Source organism: Rattus rattus, chromosome 8 (genome assembly GCF_011064425.1).
Source record: "Rattus rattus isolate New Zealand chromosome 8, Rrattus_CSIRO_v1, whole genome shotgun sequence".
NCBI lineage: Eukaryota > Metazoa > Chordata > Mammalia > Rodentia > Muridae > Rattus > Rattus rattus.
Genome location: NC_046161.1, coordinates 60,883,481 through 60,900,303, shown reverse-complemented (window position 1 = coordinate 60,900,303; position 16,823 = coordinate 60,883,481). Strand labels below are relative to the sequence as shown.

The 16,823-nt window shown below is 41.5% G+C and overlaps 1 protein-coding gene across 2 annotated transcripts in view; it reads left to right on the top strand.

Annotated features, from left to right (window-relative positions):
- Usp3 (ubiquitin specific peptidase 3) overlaps positions 1-16,823 on the top strand; it is a 72,637-nt gene that overhangs the window by 48,026 nt on the left and 7,788 nt on the right. For both annotated transcript variants that reach the window (XM_032911303.1, XM_032911304.1), the window contains exons 9-11: positions 5,986-6,132; positions 8,848-8,954; positions 9,043-9,123. In XM_032911303.1, coding sequence (XP_032767194.1) covers positions 5,986-6,132; positions 8,848-8,954; positions 9,043-9,123 — 335 coding nt within the window. The remainder of the gene's footprint in view (positions 1-5,985; positions 6,133-8,847; positions 8,955-9,042; positions 9,124-16,823) is intronic.

The following is a 16,823-nucleotide window of genomic DNA, read 5'->3' as shown; positions in this document are numbered from 1 at the left end:
CTCCTAAGCTTAGAGAAGTCAAAACAGAAACTTCTTGTTCAGTCAACACATCTCCTTGGAGACCACCAAGGTCAGATCAGACCAAAATTAGAAGTGTTTAGGAGTTGTTCACAGCAGATGTGCCTTGAGCGAAGCCATGGTGCAGCTTCCTTGGTGCCCAGGGTGATCATAGTCCTTTCATCTTGAATGTCTGACGCATCCCCATACTTTTGTTTTATTATTTTATTCACTTTACATTCCTATATCAGCCTATCCTCCCAGTACCCCTTCACACAGATCTTAGCCCCCATTTCCCTCTCCCATTCTCCCACTTCGATAGTTCGCGCCCCCTATGGTACATCAAGTCACTGCAGAAGTAGGCGCATCCTCTCTCACTGAAGCCAGACAAGGTGGCCTAGTTAGGGGTACTGGATCCATAGGTAGGCAACATTCAGGGACGGCCCCTGCTCCAGTTGTTGAGGCACCTGCATGAAGATCAAGCTGCACATCTATACCTATGCAGGAGCTCTAGGTCCAGCCTGCATTTGCTCTTTGGTTGGTGGTGGTTCAGTCTCTGGGAGCTCCCAGGGTCTGGGTTAGTTGACCCTGTTGGTCTTCCTGTGGTGTTTCTGTCCTCTTTGGGTCTGCCGACCTTTCCCACAACTCTTCCACAAGATTCCCTGAGCTCCATCTAATATTTGGCTGTGGGTCTGTTTCTGTTTCTATTAGCTGCTGTGTAGAGCCTCTTGGAGGAACTCCTGTCTGCAAGCAAAGCAGAGTATCATTAATAGTGTCAGGATTAGTTCTTGCCCATGGAATGGGTCTCTATTTAGGCCAGTCATTGGTTGGCCATTTACTCCATCTCTATTCTACCTTTGTCCCGGCACATCTTATAGGCAGGACAACAAGCCCCCATAATCTCTTCAGAAAGACCTGTCAATAGCAGCTAAATTGCTGATGGAAATCACCAAGCAGGAGTCACCAGACCCTAAAGGCTCCTTCCTGGGGTCCTAGTTGGCTGGGAAAATCAACCTTCTACTCAAGAATTAGCAAGTAAACCTCTTTCTGTGGGTGACATACTCCAAAGGCTTTTGGGTACCACTGGTCAAGCATTGAGCAGGCTCAGTCAGTTGTAGCACACTCCCCTATTTTAATATAGTACAATCTGCCTTTCTCCAAACTCACCATGTCACTGCCCTTCCTGTAGCCTGTCTGCGAACATGATTTAGTTAATGGCTGAATTTACTAATTTTATTATTTCCACTGATAAATGAAAGAACTTAGAAGAGATAGCCATATTGAGAAATTGGGTGATTTCTGATCCGTATGAGTTTTGATGTCTCCTTAATTACTGCTGAGCATCAGCCGAACTTTCTTCTTGTTTTGCAGTAATTGATATTGTTCTCCATTTTCATGTAATCAAAGAATTTTCCTTTGTTGAAAAATGCAGGTCTTATGACTATCACCACACAGTACCGAGGTGTAAGCTGGGAGGTAGGGCTTTCATGACGGTTCTGTGAGGATGCTGATGGTAGTGCCACTGAGCTCTGGTGGGGCTTTCCTATCATAGCCCTCACCTATAAGTGTGATTCTTAAACCATGGTCATGTGGAAGCACAGTTAGTCTTGGATTATGCTCCTATAGTATTTATTTATAACCTCAAACCATTTTTATGTTTTAAAGCCTGCTTTTCTTGGTTAATGCAAGACAAGGCCTGGGAAACTAACTCCTGGGATGAACATTTGATGGTTCAGAAACACAGACATGCATGTAAGAAGTAGAGCACCTTTTACCTCTGAAGTGAGCATGGCCAAAGACCGTGAATGTAACCAGCAGCTTTTGTGTACACATCAAAGCTATTAGCATGGAAATTTCTTCATGTTTTGACCTTTTCCAGTGTGCATATTCACTTACTGACTGTATGTATGCTTTCCTTGAATTCCCTGCCTTGTCTGTCTCTCTCTTTTTTTTTTTTTTAAAGAAAATACATTTAAGTTTATTTTGGTAGATAAAATATACACAGTTCAAATTTAAAAGATTAAGATTAGGATAGGCAGTGAATGTTTTCTTTCACTCTAGTTCCTCACTATCCTTCTGTTTTCTGGAAACAAGTTACTAGATCTCCATGTATGCATTCGGTGATAATCTTTTACATGTTCAGGTGTTGCTGTTCCTAACAGTGCTGAGATGAACAGCCTTATGTACACATACATGTATGGTTTCCTGAAAGTGGATCAAAGTGTTTGTGCTAGCCTCTATTACTCTCACTTGCTTCCATCAACATGAGTAGCCTTGTGGTCTTGGTGTCTGTGCCAACTGCTTCTGTCCACTGTATTTGCCTTGTGATCCTGAACTCTTTCTTTAGGATCCAGCTTTACATGTTTACTTCAGAGAAGCCGCTTTAGAAATCAAAATGGGGGAGGGGGACGCTGTAGGCTGGAGAGATGGCTCAGTGGTTGCTTTTCCAAAAAACAGTATGGGTTCAATCCCAGCACCCACATGATAGCTCACAATTGTCTGTTCCCCTGTTCCAGAGGATCTCATATGCTCACACAGACATACATGTAGGCAAAACATCAATGCACTTAAAATAAAAATGAATAAATCATAGAATCAAATCAGGCTATGGTATTCACTTGCATTCTGTATCTACTTGCCATTTTTGCTTCCATGTACAACCTGATATGCCTTGAGTTCCTAAAACGTGTAACTTTCTGAGTTAAAAGCTATTTTTTTTTTTTTTTTGGTTCTTTTTTTCGGAGCTGGGGACCGAACCCAGGGCCTTGCGCTTCCTAGGCAAGCGCTCTACCACTGAGCTAAATCCCCAACCCCGTTAAAAGCTATTTTAAATGTGAATAGAACTTAAAATTCTACCAGGCATGCAAACAGTATAATAATAAGTCATTTAGTCAAGAGCCATTAATGGGCCAGGTGTGATGACACACATCCTAGCCCTCAGGACTGAGTCAGGAGGATTGCAGGTTTGAGGTGGGTAGCACACACAGTAAGACCTTGTTCTACCCCCCATACTCAAAAGAAAAAGAAAACTCTAATATGTTTTAAATATTTTAGAGGTTGTTTATCCTAGACTGACAGACTTTGTAGAACATGTGTTATTCCTTTTTCTTTTTCCTTTTTATTCTTTTTTGCTTTGAGACAGGGCTTCTCAGTGTAGCCCTGGCTGGATTGGAACTCACTCTGCAGACCAGGCTGACCTCAACTCAGAGATCCACCTGCCTCTGCCTCTGGAGTGCTGGGATAAAGGCGTGCACCGCCACTTCTGTGTTACTTTCTTTTCATGTGCGGTGTTAGGGATTGGATCTACGTTCTCACACATATTAGGCACATGATCTACCACTGAGCTATCCTCAGTCCTTTTTAGTTTGAGACAGAGTCTTGTTAGGTTGCCCAGGTTGGCCTTGAACTTTTGATTCTCCCACCTCTGTCTTCAGAGTAGCTCAGTAGAACACTTGTGTGAAATAATTTTGATTTTTCTTTTCCCTTTGAGATGAGGTCATACTCAGTTGTGTAGGCAGGTCTGGAACTTAGTGCTCTTCTTGCCTCTGCCTGATGAGTGCTAGGATTACAGGCATCCACACCACACCCAACAGTGCTTGTAGTGTAACTCTACATTGGTCTTAGCCATCTTGTTTAGGCAGTACCAGTACATAGTATCATACAGGTATGCCAGTCATGATGTTCATTATTCAGAATGTGTGCTTTCACACCTGGCCACGTGCCAATCGATAACCACTGTTGGGTTATTCTTTATCAAAGCAGGGACTGTCATTGAGATGCGCACCACAAGTTATAAAGAGACCCTTGTTCTACTGTACTGTGCTACATCAGTATGTTTCTTTCCTGGCTTTCCATTTAGGAAGGACACTTCCAGGTCCTTTAGGTGTTCTGTATTTGCAGTGTGGTTTCTCATATCATCATTTTGACAGGTTTCCAGTTAGTCTTTCTGTAGGCATCAAAGAAGAGGACAATCTTAGGTCTAACAATTAATTGTAAAGAACCCTATTACCATTGAGAACGCTGTTATTTCTTTTTTCTGGTCTGTAACAGACTGCATTTGGGTTTTCATAACCTATTTCCTCATTAGTTGACAGTAATCACTACAACACCTTTAAAACCTACAGTGCCGTTTATGCCGATTACAAAGGGAGAGAAACCCAGGCAGCTGTAGAGGATTCTGAAGCCTGGATTATATAACTGGGAAACAATTGAAACTACAAAATACTGAGTAATACTTCTGAAAGTCTTTAGAATGAATTAGTTATAGGGTGCTGGAGAGATGGCGCATCGATTGAGGTGGCTTTTAGTTCTTGTAGAGGAGCTGGGTTTGATTCCCAGCACCCACATGGTGGCACACACAGTTGGTAAGTTCAGTTCCAGGGGATCCATCAACTAATGCCTTCCAGTAGGCATCAGGCATTTACATGGTATACAGATATGCATGTGAATATTGATATACACAAGATAAAGTCTTTTTACTTCTTTGAGATGGGTCTTTCTGTGTAGCCCTGGCTGTCCTAGAACTTGAAATGTAGACCAGGCTGGCCTTGAACTCACAGTTTTGCCTGCCTCTGTCTCCCTAGTGATTAGATTAAAGATGGGCATCACTACACCTAGCCAAAATGAAATCTTTAAAAAAATTATAAGGAATACATTATATTTTATTGAAGTGCAGTTAATCCTAAAATTAAAAAGTCAAATAAGATGAATCAATCTATATATCTATATAAACCACCCCCCTTTCTTTTTTTTTTTTTTTTTTTTTGGGTTCTTTTTTTTTGAGCTGGGGACTGAACCCAGGGCCTTGCGCTTCCTAGGCAAGCGCTCTACCACTGAGCTAAATTCCCACCCACCCCCCCCTTCCTTTTTAGGTTTGAGACAGGGTATCACTATGTGGCCATGGCTTAGAACTCACTATGTAGAAAGACTGTCTTTCTGAACCCCCAGTGAACATGATTGTTGGGGGGAGGGTGGTAATGGAGGGGAGGATGGGGAGGGGAACAACCATAGAGAAGGGGAGGGGGAGGGTTAGGAGGATGTTGGCCGGGAAACTGTGAAAGGGAGTAACAATCGCAATGTAAATAAGAAATACTCAAGTTAATAAAGATGGGAAAAAAAAGAAAAGAAAGACTGTCTTTGAACTCAAAAGAGATCTTCCTGCCTCTGCCTCCCAAGTGCTGGGATGTTTAAGACTATGCATTTTGACAGGTTTCTGTTTGTTTGGTTGTTGTTTTTTTGTTTGTTTTTTTTTTTTTTACTGTTTTTTTTAAGACAGGGTTTCTCTGTGTAGCCCTGGCTGTCCTAGAACTTACTGTGTATATCAAACATCTTTGAATTCAGAGAGATTTGCCTGTCTTTTGAGTGCTGGGATCAGAGGCATGCACCATCACCTCCCAGCTGCACTCGATAGCTATGTTCTTACTAACTTTAGAAATATTTGAACATATGTTGATAGTTGCTAATTCTATATTTTATATTTAAGACAACCTAGACTGAATAAAGTGATTTCTGCATTTTAACTAAAATATTATTTATTATTGCGATTTTTTTTTATATATAGTGCTCTAAATTTATTTTAGTATAGGCTTAGACAGAGTTTTCAGGTTAGGGTAAGTTATAAAATTTAAAGTTTTAGGTCTTTTCTAGAGAGGAGCTATGGAGAGTGGGAAATTTCAGTGTCTGTTTAAAAGGTGCAGATTTGTATCCTACTCCATGACTCTTCTATGATTTTAGTTAAATCACATGCTACCACCTCATTTGTTCCTCAGTTTATCTCTAAAGTGGAGAGATCAGTGAAAGTTACAACACCTCCAATTATCTCTAATATTCCATGGTTTTTGAAATTAGGAGAAATAGGTATCACATATGGAAATTGTTAGGCAGAGGCCGGGGTGCTGGAGGTGTGCTTGTGAGCATGGGGCCGCAGTCCTTCATGATGGTTAGTGAGCAGGCAGAGCACCCTCACACACTGTATTTGTTGACTTCAAGGGGTTATCAGCAGCAGGACGCCCATGAATTCATGCGCTACCTTTTGGATCATCTGCACTTGGAACTTCAGGGTGGCTTCAACGGTGTTTCCCGCTCAGCAATTCTACAGGAGAATTCTACTCTGTCTGCAAATAACAAATGCTGCATGTAAGACTTAGCTTATGTTTACTTTTAGAACCCTCAGAAATGACTGCTGGTATTGCCATGTGTAATTTTTTTTCTTGTCCCTTACTATGAAACGTACTCTGATATATGAGTATTTGTTTTACTGAAAAAGAAATTATTTCAGTCTGGATTCTAGTCATTTACTTTTTTTTTTTTTTTTTTTAAATGACAGAGCTTTACTGTCCAGCCCTTGGCTAGCCTGGAACTCACAGAGTATGCCTGCCATGTTAGCTTGTGCATGCTCAGCCTTTTCTGTTGCCAGTATTATCTATGTAGGATTCTTTAACTAGGATTTATAAGACACATTCCCCAAAGAAAGAAAGGAGTGACTAGTAATTTCTGGTAGTTGGCACTCACCCTCAAATCCTGCAGCATCACAGAAACGTAACTGGTTTGAATTGCCAGCTTCCTCAGGAACATAAGTTCCAGTCAGAGTTTAGTATAGAAAGGGGAGACTTAAGATCCAGTTGAGCTGTTTTTCCTTCTAGCATCAATTTAAAACTAGTGTTAAATAAAAATGTAAGTTTATATATTATCTTGGCATATTCATATATAAAAAATACTATCAAAGTTAGCCTGTCTGAAATGAGGAGTATCATTATCTTATGATGCCATGGGCCTTCCAGTGAACTGCACTGTGTAGTCTTCACAGGATCTTCTTTAGGACCAGCTTTAGTATTCCTGTATTTAAATGCACTGTGTAGTCTTCACAGGATATGCTTTAGCACCAGCTTCAGTATTCCTGTATTTAAAGGCTGGTACTTTCAGCTGGGCAGTGATGGTGCATGCCTTTAATCCCAGCACTCGCAAGGCAGAGGCAGGCAAGTCTCTGAGCTCGAGGCCAGCCTGGTCTACAGAGTGGGTTCCAGGACAGCCAGCGAAAAAATTTGAAATACTAAAACCAAGCTTTCCTTTTATTTTCTTCATTTCATGGGAGGAGGTATTTGTTAAAAGCATTTCTTTTTTTTTGGTTCTTTTTTTCGGAGCTGGGGACCGAACCCAGGGCCTTGTGCTTCCTAGGCAAGCACTCTACCACTGAGCTAAATCCCCAACCCCGTTAAAAGCATTTCTTACAGGAAGGAATTGGTGGTGATGAGATAGAAACGCTAATACAACAGAACAGCAAGCACTTTGGAAATTATTTATGAATCTTAATGCCATACCCATCATGTGGCTGCAACTTGATTTCTTCCAGAAAGGGACTGTAGGAATGAGTTTAATGTGCTGCTTTAATGAAGCAGTTTCCATCTCAGTTCAAGACAAGCGTGCATCTGCACACTGGCACAAAAGGGTCAGTTGTTGCCCTTCATGTTCAGTGCATTTCATGTGTTCTTGTTATGACATGGATATAAAGGAAACCCTGAGATGGTTATGTCCTATAGTTCCTGATGTCCTTTTATCCTTTTAAATCCATTTCTTTTGTATGCAGTGGAGAAGTTGCTTGCATAGGTTTTTGTCTGCATCATCAAAGGAGCTTTAACTTCATGTGGTGCAGAAAGTGCTGTTCAATCTAAGAGAACCTAGTTGTTACAGGCAAAATATGGCTTATTTTCTGGTTCAATTAATTGCTTATAGTCTCACAGGGCTCATGTACAAGCATTTGTTATATTGTCATTACTATTATTATTAGAGACAGGGTCACACTGTGCACTCACTGTACTCGCTATGTAAATCAGGCTGCTCTTAAACTCTGCCTTAAGATCTGCTTGCCACAGCCTCCTGAGTGCAAGTATTAAAAATGTATCAGGCCTGACACTTGGCCATCATAGCACTCTTAATGAGAGCAGACACCGAGCCACCAACCTCACTATCCATTGATAATGTCTTGGTTAAATAAAGGGCTGAGTGTGAAGACTAGCTACATGACCTGAGTTCTGACTCTCCACTGAAAAGCAGGAATAGCAGAATATACACAGTTATGAGTGCTCACTTCACAAGCAGCATGGATGCTCAGACTGGCACTCATATTCTGGGACATTCACTATTCCAGGTGCTCTGTCTTGATACTGAGCCTCCTGTGGGTAAGATACCAGCAAGAGGAGATGTTGCCTGACTTTTTTTTTCTTTTTGTAGAATTATTTATTTTATGTATATTGAGTACACTGTAGTGTCTTCAGAAAGAGGGCATTGGATCCTATCACCGATGATTGTGAGCCACCATGTGGTTGCTGGGAATTGAACTCAGTACCTCTGGAAGAACAATTGGTTCTTTTAACCTCTGAGCCATCTCTCCAGCCCCAGTTACCTTACTTTTTACAGATAAAATAATGGTGAACACTCGAACTGCTGCTGGGTATAAGAATTTCCTCTCTAGCAAGCTTTGGAGTCAGGTGCTCTTCCTTTTGCTTTCCGTGTTCTGTTAGTGGAGCTGGAGCAGAGACGTAACTATTATTGGAGCATTAGGGTGGTTAAGTTTTTCTTTGTTTCATAAGGAACTGTTTTACTTAATCTGCATTAAATGTCTTTACTTCTTTAAGTAAATAGTTTGTAGCATTCTGTATCCTCAGCAAGGCCTTGCATAAGTGAAAGATTAACATGTAAGGCAGTTGCTTCTTTTTTGAGGGGTATATTAGGGATGATGAAGCTGTCATCTGGTCCCGTATTCAGTCATATCAGAGATCTGTTTGCCCAGTGTTAATGTTTTAAGGATCAAAAGAGCATTTTACCAAGCTGTTTTCCATGTGGTGTTGTCTTTAGAAATGGAGCATCAACTGTTGTCACAACAATATTTGGAGGAATTCTCCAGAATGAGGTCAACTGCCTCATATGTGGGACAGAGTCGAGGAAGTTTGATCCATTCCTAGGTAAGACCTACTGGCCAGGGTATCTGCTGCTGTGTTCTTTGGTAGTAAAGTCACATGCCTTTAACAACTCTGGTTATCTCCTTCTAAGATCTCTCCTTAGATATTCCAAGTCAGTTCAGAAGCAAGCGCTCTAAGAATCAGGAAAATGGGCCTGTTTGCTCCTTACGAGGTAAGTGTATTTAATGTTGGGTGTTCCTGTCAGAGCTCATAGTTTGTTCAGCATTTTTTCTGTGTGTGGTTCACGTCTGTGCTGCTCTTACTCCCCAGGCCCCATTTCATAAGGGTAAAATATTTAGATTTATCTTTTTAATATTGGCTTTTTTTTCTAGCCAAATGAAACAGGATTTAGTTTATCCCACAATATCTTCAAACAAAGGAAAGAATATTTACTGGAGTTTCATCAGTTACAACAATAATTTCAGAAATAAGTGACATAATGTCTAGGTAGGTCCCAAGACTGGCTTTTAATGGCAAGACCCTTAAAATTCTCCTATACTGTGAGAAATTTTGAATTTATTTTTTCCTTAATGAGTATTAGGTAATCAAAGAAAAAGACCTGATTGAAAATTTATGGGGAAAGATTCCAGATGGCTGTATGGAAGTGCTTTGTATGCCATTAGGCACAGAAGCAAACTGCAGCCCCAGATGCCCTGAAACTGTCTGTGTAGACCAGACTGCATCTTCAACTCAACACCCACCTTCAACTCAACTCAAGACATATGTCCCCACACTCAGTGAAGAAATGTGTATCTTGAGAAGTGATGCTTTAAAAAAAAAAAAACTTTTTTTAAAACACACACACACACACACACACACACACACACACACACACACTGTAGCTGTCTTCAGACACACCAGAAGAGGGCATCAGATCCCATTGTAGATGGTTGTGAGCCACCATGTGGTTGCTGGGAATTGAACTCAAGGACCTTTAGAAGAGCAGCCATAGCTTTTAACCGCTGAGCCATCTTTCCAGCCCAGGAAGTGATGGTTTGAGGGAATAGGGGAACTTTATAAATCAGTATGGGGAGTCAAAAAGGCATCAGAAACTAGGACAAAGCAAATTGCAGGACTTTAACAGTCCTAGCCAGTGGCTCCTCCACTGCAATGAACAGGGTAGACAATAAAATGTGAGCAATTCCATCTGCAGCAGACACAGGGCCTAACCACAGGCCTCCACAGTCCACTAGCCTGAGATTCTTTGTGGGAGTTGCTGCTTCAAGAGCAATTCACTGTGCTACCCTAGAGCCCAAGCTGCTTAGTAACCACTGATAGACCACATCCCACCTTAGGGGATACAGTGTACCAGAAAGGAGGAGGAAGTTCTTCTGAGTCCCACTGATACCTGCTTGTGCCAAAACACCAGTGTTATTACTGCTGTCCCCTTGCTGAGGGAGTTGGAACTACTTATCCAGAAACACAGCTAAGATGGCCGTGCTTGGCATCAGTTGGATTTAGCACGTAGGAACTAGAGACGTTCTCTCCTACAGTTAGCACCACAGATACAGAAAAGCTCTAGTGTTAGCCAGAATTGCCCTTGAGATAGTCGGATGGAACAATAGTTGTCCATGTCCTTAAGTTCCAGAACTGCAGGCAAAGCCACATGCTCTGGTACTAACCATGTTTGAACTGCTACAGTATGGGCGAATATAGAACAAAAACTGTGAGAGTTATAGGGCACATGAAGTGAGTAAAGGACTTCTTCCACAGAGTAAAGGCAAGGTGAAGGACCCTGAAAACTTATCAAATCTTCAGAGAAACTGGATGCCCACACATACCAGAAGCTCAGAGCACCACATTCAACAGAAAATAGACTGTCACCAAAGATGTGTTATAGTGAACATGTCAGAATTACAAAATAATTCTGAAGACAGCAAGAGAAAAGCAACTTGGAGAATAGTCATTATATTTATAGTAGTTCTTACATCAGAGACCTAATAGGCCAAAATGGGGTTAAATTATGTATTCAAACAACAGCCTGGGAGCTGTTATCATGAAAAACACATGAATGTACTGAACTCAGGAAGAGTGAAGCATTTGCATGACAGGAAACTACCAAATTAAAAAAAGGGAGATAAAACAAAAAATACACAAAACCACCAGATAAATGAAGAAAACTCTATCAGTAGTAATCTTAAATGTAAGCAGTTTAAGTTAGCCAGCCCAGAGACAACATGCAAAGTAGTTTAAAACAACTTACAAAGCTGCCACACAGGTATTTTAAGCAAGCCACTCAAACACTTGCTCAGTTTCCAATCCTCTCCATTTCAGTAAACTTCTGTATAGTTAGAACGTCCACTCTGAACTCATGGAGCTTCCCTGAGAGGTTTAAACTGCCACTGTCAATTACATTACTTACTTATTTTTTTTTTCTTTTTTCTTTTTTTCGGAGCTGGGGACCGAACCCAGGGCCTTGCGCTTGCTAGGCAAGTACTCTACCGCTGAGCTAAATCCCCAACCCCTACTTACTTATTTTTTAGTGGTTTTGATATCCAGGAATTTAAAGAATAAGAAATAAAAACAAACCTACAAACTATGACACAGTTGAAATGTGTGTGGGGGCTTTGTAGCCTCCTTATGACTAATAAGTCGTCTTGTCTACTACTTTGCAATGCAGAATTTTTAAAGTTCTACCCTTGCTGCATACAAGTTGTACACTTCACTGGTAAAGATGCGCCTAGATCCAAAGTCTAAAGGGTTGGAAAGAGATACAAGTCCATTATGTATTAAGAAATGGCTCAAGTCAGAAGATTTAACAATATACCTCACATGGAACCACCCAAATACAAAGCAAATATTATTTCTGTACACTAGACAATCATCCTCTACAACTAGGTGTGTTGAATTGTATTGTGTAGAGATGGAAATGCATGATTAATCTGTAACCTTGTACATGCTTCAAATCTGCTGCAGAGCTGGACCTGGACGTTGTCCTAGGACGTCCCTTTGAGTGTTTACTAGAGCCTTGAATCTTGTGCTCTATTCAAACCCTCTCCTTTCAAATGAATTTGTATGTTTATGCCCTGGAGACCTCACTGGGTGAAGTCTTGCTCTCAGGTTACCAATTCTGTTGTCTCAACAGAATACATTTAAATGGTATTACAGTTGTGTAGGTAGAGATCTGAGGACAGCTTGGAAGAGTCTGTTCTCCTTCTACTTCATGGGTCCCAGAGATCAGATTTGGCTGCAGATGCCTTTACCCACTAAGCCATCTGTCTCAATGGCTCTAGATTGTAAGATACACCTTTTAACAATACTAATCGTTTTAACCACATAGCTTTGTTCAAGCCACTTCATCCAGTTTCAACTGCTCACACCTCCCTCCAAAACTACACATGTTCTTAATGTTTTCTCTACTTCTGTGTAAATATGGAAAAGTAGTGAGCTGTAACCATGATACAATCTGTATATTATACTGTTTTAAAATTTTCTCCACCAAATAAACTAGTCCATGACATAATTCAGCTTCACTCAGGGTAGCAGGACACAGACAGATATGCAGACTGTAGCCTGTATGCCAATTCCCAATAGAGTCCTTCAACCTCAGGAGATCACTCTACTGTCTGCATTTCTATTGGGGTTCTGATCTTTTTACACTCCTTCCAGAAAAGCTTTTAAGCTCTGCTGACATAATTCTAGGGCATCTCTACCTTGTTGCTCCAAACTTTTATATATTCTTTCTACAAGCCAGTTCTAAAGGCCCACAGAGATCATAAAGTCAAATTTATGACAACACAGATTCCATTTCTTGATACCACTTCTCTGTGTTACTTTCCTAACACAAGAGAACACAGAGATAGCAACACCGAGGAGAAAGGGTTTATTTTGGCTCATGGTGTAAGAGATCAGTAGTCCACCATGATGAGAAGGGCATGAAGACAGGGTTCTCTCTGTGGCTATGGCAGTGGGAGCTTGTGGTATAACTTAGCATGTTATAGACTGGAAAGCACAGAGCTCACTCACGGCAGATCCAAATCTCTGGTATCACTGCAAGGGTTATTCCTTAGTGGCCTGCCTCCTTTAGCCAGGCTCCACCTCTTAAGATTACACAGCCTGCCCAGACAGTACATGGTTCAAATACATGTACTTATGGCAGGGAATTCCACCTTTAATCCATGACAAGCTGGGAGCCCTGCTACTGAGTGTGTTCACTTCACCCTCTTCTGGAGGAAGAGGCCAATAGGCAAAATGAATAAACCACAGAAGAGGAAGGAGCAAACTGTCAGCATTTGCAGATGGATTGATTACATACCTAAAACATTTTATCAGTCTCCTCCTCCCTCCTCCTCCCTCCCTCCCTCCTCCCTCCCCCTCCTCTCATACAGAACCAAGTGTCTTACACATGCTAAGTGTGCACTTGACTACTGAGCTACATCCTGAGCTCACTCAGCTTCACTGAACCCAGGGCCTCAGGCATGCATGTTAGGCAAGCTCTCTCCCACTGAACTATATACATCCTCAGCCCCACTCATTCTTCACTTTATAAAAGAAAATCAAGGTACACAAGTAGTACTTTGATTAACTAATTCTAAACACAGAAAAGCTGAGTGAGTGGGTTGCACAGGAAATAGAAAAAGGCTCTGATAGAGATGGTCCAGAATTAAAAGCACTGGCTGCTCTTTCAGAGGACCTGGGTTCAATCCCAGGAACATACATGTAGCTCACAGCTATAAGCCATTCAATGCCTTCTTCTGGCTTCTTGGGGTATTGTAAAGACATGATGTAGGAACATACATGTAGACAAACAGCTACATACACAAAATACAATAAAAATTAAAAACAAGAAAATAGAGGAAAAACAATTCATTTTGGACACAGCAAAAGACTATCCTAGTAACAGCAAAAACTCACAAGTATTCAATAATATACTTTAAAATATGCAAGACCACTGGGCATGGTAGAGAACTCCTGATAATCCCAGCACTTGTAGCCAGAACAGGAGGATTTTGAGTTTGAGGGTAGCCTGGGCTACATAGGGCTACATAAAAGAAACAAATAATCTAGAAGAAGAAAGTAATAAATAAAAACCTCAACCATGATGTGTGTGTGAAGACTCAGCATGGTAGCAGCACACTTTGCTTCAAAATTCCTCCCTAAATTTGTTCAGCAGTTTCTCTGTAGGCAGATGTTATTTACCAGACACTAAAGAAGCCAAGTGGAGATGGGATGGAAACTGGGTAGGAATGTTCTAAAAGGCTGAAACAGTAGTTGTTGATACAAAAATATGTGCATATTACAAAGAAAAATTTCAAACCCGGAGCAAGGCCAAATCAAACCATAGTGGACATATTTCTAGTAGCATCATTGACCTAGAGCACAGCCCTGGTTTTGGCCTGGGAGTCGCTGGGCTCTAGAGTTGCTAGAGCAGTTCCTTCACATCCAGGGCTGTGATTTCCAATCAGGTGACAATTCTAACCTCACACACAGGTGGGAGGTAGTTCTTGAGAAGGTCTGCCCAGTTTGCCTTGATAGGTGTTCTGCCAGTATTTTTCTGTGAGAGCACTGCTTACTGCCAGAGACTGGAATCAAAACTGGCATAGACTCAACCCTCCAGCGACCTCCAATAGGTCAGGGTGGAATAGATTTTGTTTTGTGATTAGAAAGATAACATGAATAGCTGCACCAAAGGAACAGTCACAAAATATTGTAAAGTCGCTTGTGAGTGAGTGGATATATAAATATAAATATAATATACAATACGTTAACGTATAGAAGTATGTAGGAGACTAATGATGAAATTTAGGCAAGATAAAAAATGGGTGCCTTTGTTTTTCATGGGTGGACTCTACTGAACCCAGGCTCACCTAGAAGCTTGCACACAGGTCGGCAGGCACACTGCTGAGCTGTGTGCAAAGCCTTCGACATCTTTTATTTGGGGACAGGGTCTTTTAAGTACCCACTTCATCTGTAAGCTCACTCCGTAGCCCAAGAAGACCTAAGCTTTTAACCCTCTTGCCTTAGTCTCCTAAGCAGCTAGGGTAAAGCCTGCACCATTAGGCACAGTTCATGTGCATTGCAATTCTTTTTTTTCTTTCTTAAGGTTAGGGAGGGTAATTCTCCCAGAATTTCTTTTATTTTTGAGTATAGTTTTTTTTTTTTTTAATCTTTATTAACTTGAGTATTTCTTATTTACATTTCGATTGTTATTCCCCTTCCCGGTTTCTGGGCCAACATCCCCCTAACCCCTCCCCCTCCCCTTCTATATGGGCTTCCCCTCCCCATCCTCCCCCCATTACCACCCTCCCCCCAACAATCACCTTCAGTAGGTGTTCAGTCTTGGCAGGACCAAGGGCTTCCCCTTCCACTGGTGCTCTTACTAGCTATTCATTGCTACCTATGAGGTTGGAGCCCAGGGTCAGTCCATGTATAGTCTTTAGGTAGTGGCTTAGTCCTGGAAGCTCTGGTTGGTTGGCATTGTTGTTCATATGGGGTCTCGAGCCCCTTCAAGCTCTTCCAGTCCTTTCTGATTCCTTCAACGGGGGTCCCGTTCTCAGTTCAGTGGTTTGCGTGCATTGCAACTCTTAAGAACACTTCTGATGAAGGTGTGATCCAGGAGAACTGTACCTAATGTTTTTCTGACTTTTAAACATTTATAATTATATAGTTTTAAAGGCAATAAAGTATGTATCCTGTATACTTTTCAGCTATGGGTTCACAAAGTTATTCTTTGCAGAGTTCAAAAGATGATCTAATGACTAAAACAAACTGGTTTTACCTCTTTCTTTCCGTGGAGATGCTATTTGAACAGTTTCTTTCATGTGGAAAACTGCCAGTTGTGAAACAGAGGCCCTCAAATGTGAGAATCTTGAGTTTCAAAAAGTGGTGTCATTTCTCCCTAGAAATGGAATAATGTACTGTCAGCACCCCTTACCCAGACCCTCAACAATAGATGAGCAGAGATCAATGAAGCTTTGGCAAGGTGAGGGTGCTCATAGTGGACTTCATCAGCCATGCAGTTTGCTTTCAGATATGGGCATCAACAGAACAACACACCGGTGCATTCTGGGCTCACTCTGACAGTGCTCACTTCTGTGTACATTAAAGATACGCTGTCTCTGGGTAGGCAGTCTCTTAAAAAAAAAAAAAAAAGCAGTGTCTGCATGTGCATATATATGTTTACAAATGGCCTTCCTTAGAGTAGAAAAGCATGTTCTAGTTGGCAAAGCACAAGGCTATGGAGTACTTGTTTCAGAGGTAGAAATGCCAGGCATGCTGTGGTCTCTACAATGGGGAGGAAGACAGAGGAGGGTCTCTTGAACTTGGTGGCCAGTCCGTCTAGTTAGCGAGCTCCAGGGCAGAGAGTAAACTTTCTCCAGGGAGGCGAGTGACATGCCTGAGAATGACACACGGTACACACACACACACACACACACACACACACACACACACACACACACACACACACACACACACACCCCTACCTTTTTGTTTTTTGCAAAAAACCTGGTAAGTCTAGAATCTGGGGAAAACTGTCCAAGTAACAAAACCCAGAAGAGCACAGCATCTTTTAGCCTGTTGCCAGATTATACCGTGGTTAAAAAGACTTGGCTCTTTAACATCGTGACTTGAAAGTTGTTTATAGATTAGGTGTGGTAAGTATACAGCTGGACCCTGACATTTACAAAGTGGAAGCAGGAGAGTCCTCCTGAATTCTGGCCCAGCCTAGGCTACACAGTGAGACCCTGTCTTAAGAAGGCAAAGCAACTCAAAACATCAAAGTTTGCAGTTTTTAAATAGAACAGTCACACTGGGCTTGTTTTCTGTTTTGCCATGAGATAAAGTACTAGGGTTCCTGGAGCACTAAGGGAAGAGAGCTTTTGGAAATCCCAGAGTGGAGGCTGCTTCAGTGGGCAGATCCCTGTAAACCCA